This window comes from Typha latifolia, chromosome 5, assembly GCF_019914945.1.
Source record: "Typha latifolia isolate L0001 chromosome 5, TyphaL0001v2, whole genome shotgun sequence".
Classification (NCBI taxonomy): domain Eukaryota; kingdom Viridiplantae; phylum Streptophyta; class Magnoliopsida; order Poales; family Typhaceae; genus Typha; species Typha latifolia.
The window spans coordinates 7268919-7271560 of record NC_133090.1 but is presented as its reverse complement, the minus strand read 5'-3'; the positions used below and the strand labels follow the sequence as shown (position 1 = coordinate 7271560).

General features: G+C 37.7%; 1 protein-coding gene across 1 annotated transcript; it reads left to right on the top strand.

Annotated features, from left to right (window-relative positions):
- The first annotated feature begins 510 nt into the window (after positions 1-510).
- Positions 511-2074, top strand: LOC140789289 (myb-related protein 308-like). Its single transcript, XM_073138942.1, has 3 exons — positions 511-801; positions 917-1046; positions 1209-2074. Exons 1-3 carry the CDS (start codon positions 669-671, stop codon positions 1855-1857), a joined length of 912 nt encoding a protein of 303 aa, XP_072995043.1. The 5' UTR covers positions 511-668; the 3' UTR covers positions 1858-2074.
- Positions 2075-2642: the final 568 nt, after the last annotated feature.

Below are 2642 nucleotides of genomic sequence, written 5' to 3'. Positions count from 1 at the left end.
CATGTAAAAATTGCTTAAAATGGTTCTAAAGTCATTTAAATGTTATTTGATATCATAGGACAAGAACAAATATTATTTTCTGTAAGAAAAAATAGTGATAAATTTTAAGCTCAGACTATAAGAAAGAAAGATATTTTCATTATTTAGATACATTTGTTAATTTTAACAACTATCTGTTATAAGTATTCTATAAGCTTACTATGTAAACATAACTACAATGACAATTATGATATTTCAAAGAATATAGTAGCAATTATAATATTTTAAAAAAATTGAGCGGCAATTATGTAAAAAAATAAAGGAAATCCTAATAAAATATAATTAATTAGCCACCTATGTTGGGCTTAATTGGAACTAAACCCGAATCAATATCTTGGGTTCGGATTTATAAAGAGAGAGAGAGAGAGGAAAAGGGAAATGGAGGGAAGAGAGTCCGATGACAAGTCGCTGTAGGTTAGAGAGGAAGAAAAGTCTGGTCACATCCGGTGCAATTGTTGGATACTAACGACTGTTTACAATGGAAATCAAAGATAGAAGAGAGGAAGATGCTACCCGTCCTTGCCTTCTTGCTCAAATAAAATACAATCAAGGGGATCAGAGTCCTCTCACCAACCAACTGAGGTCAAGAGTGAGTGAGACTGAGAAAAAGGAGAGAGGAAATAGAAGGCATGGGACGCCACTCCTGCTGCAACCATCAGAAGGTTAAGAGAGGGCTTTGGTCACCTGAGGAAGATGAGAAGCTCATCAGATACATCAAGAACCATGGCTATGGTAGCTGGAGTGAAGTCCCAGAGAAAGCAGGTCATCTCTCTCTCTCTCTCTATCTTTCTTTCTATTAAAATATGTATATATGCTTGCGCATGTAAGAATAGGTAGTGAAAAACGGCTCACATATCTTCCTTTCTTTCTCGTAAAGGGCTGCAAAGGTGTGGTAAGAGCTGCCGCTTAAGATGGATCAACTACTTGAGACCGGACATTCGACGTGGGAGATTCACCGCAGAAGAGGAGAAGTTAATAATTAGCCTTCATGCAGTTGTGGGGAATAGGTTTCATTCAACCCTTTTAAGAAAAAAAAAATTTGGATTCGTAACTAAAACAAGCATACGTCCTGCATTCTTATCCTTTTACGTTAAGTTATTGGGTGAATTAAGTTTAATCCTAGTACATTCTATTCAGTAACCTCAGGAATCAAATTACTTGGCATGCAGGTGGTCTCATATTGCAAGCCACTTGCCTGGCCGAACCGACAACGAGATAAAAAACTACTGGAATTCATGGATCAAGAAGAAGATACAAAAGCCTGCCGCAACTTCTTCATCTCCAAGTGATCCTCAAAGTGCAGAGTTAATCCGACCAGGCAAATCCATTCACAACGATCAAATTAGCAACTCCATTGTCAACCAAAACTTAACATCAAAGCCAGTTCGACAGCCCATGTTTCTCTCCCATTATGCTCCTCTCTTCATGCTTGACACTGCAAGCGATGATCTTGCCCAATATGTTTCAGATTTAAATATAAACTTGTGGAGTCTTAATCACCAACAAGAACAGGCTATGCTTCCTCTTGATTTCACTCCCACAAGTAGTAGTATCGACTCGAGTTATTTGCCTTCGTTGGTGGAAGGAATGGGGGGCGTGATGGTTACAAAATCTCAGCAAAGTCTCATGGAGGATGGATACTTTACAGCTAAAGAATGCTTTGAGAAACAAGAGGTAATTCGTTGGTTGGAGCCACAGCAATACCCTGGCATTCTTATTTGTGACCAAATGCAAGGATCCATTAATGGGGGAGAGGGGCTCCCATTAGCTCTAACAAACATCGACACCATGGCGAGCTCATGTCCTTCATCTTTGTAAGTGGATGACGAAAGTGGATGTATGTCTTCGTCTCTCATTCTAACGGTTCCTTCTATCTATATAAAATAAGGTCTCCATTGGATGAAGATTATTTATTATTATTATTATTTAATTTGATTCAATCCCTTCAAGGACAGTTGAGGGGGTTATGTACGTGGATGAATTAATGAAATGCTAAAAGATAACGGAATATAACAGAAGGGAATCAACAGTATTACTCGTGGTGATTTATCTTTCTTGCGATGTGACATTTCCTCTGTGATATGATAGTTTCACTGTAAATTTTAATTATGACAAATTTGACGTTTGTTCATGTCGTATAGATCAAGATCTGTTTTAGGAAACTAGATCTATATTTTGGATTAATTTCAAATTTTTAAAATTTTATTAGTTTTCTTTACATTAGGAGAATATTTCCAAATCGGGGAACATCCACGGCTTTATTTAGGCCTACCTCACTTTTCTTTTGTAGTTCATACCTCACTTTTCACTTTTAAGTGGTACCTCCTTCAATGGTGAAAACCTGCAAACATGAAAATAAGACACTAAATATTTAATAATGGTGGAAAAGTAGGGGTTTTTTTTAGCTATTATCATTTCTCTCCTTATATACCAAGCCGCACATGGGCCAGGCCATTTCAGTCAAAGAACGAGTTTACCGATGCCATGTTTGTGCTAGCGATGCTGCCGAAGCTGACCCAAAAGATCACTTTCATAGCATACCAAGCAGAGTTTGTTACGAATCGACTAGGAGGGCTAGCCCAATTACATTGGGTTATGACAAT

Excerpts from the sequence above, each read along its gene's own strand:
- LOC140789289 (XM_073138942.1), top strand. The coding sequence starts at position 669 with ATGGGACGCCACTCCTGCTGCAACCATCAGAAGGTTAAGAGAGGGCTT. Across the intron at positions 802-916 it reads TGAAGTCCCAGAGAAAGCAG|GGCTGCAAAGGTGTGGTAAG; the intron begins GTCATCTCTCTC and ends TTTCTCGTAAAG. Across the intron at positions 1,047-1,208 it reads CATGCAGTTGTGGGGAATAG|GTGGTCTCATATTGCAAGCC; the intron begins GTTTCATTCAAC and ends CTTGGCATGCAG.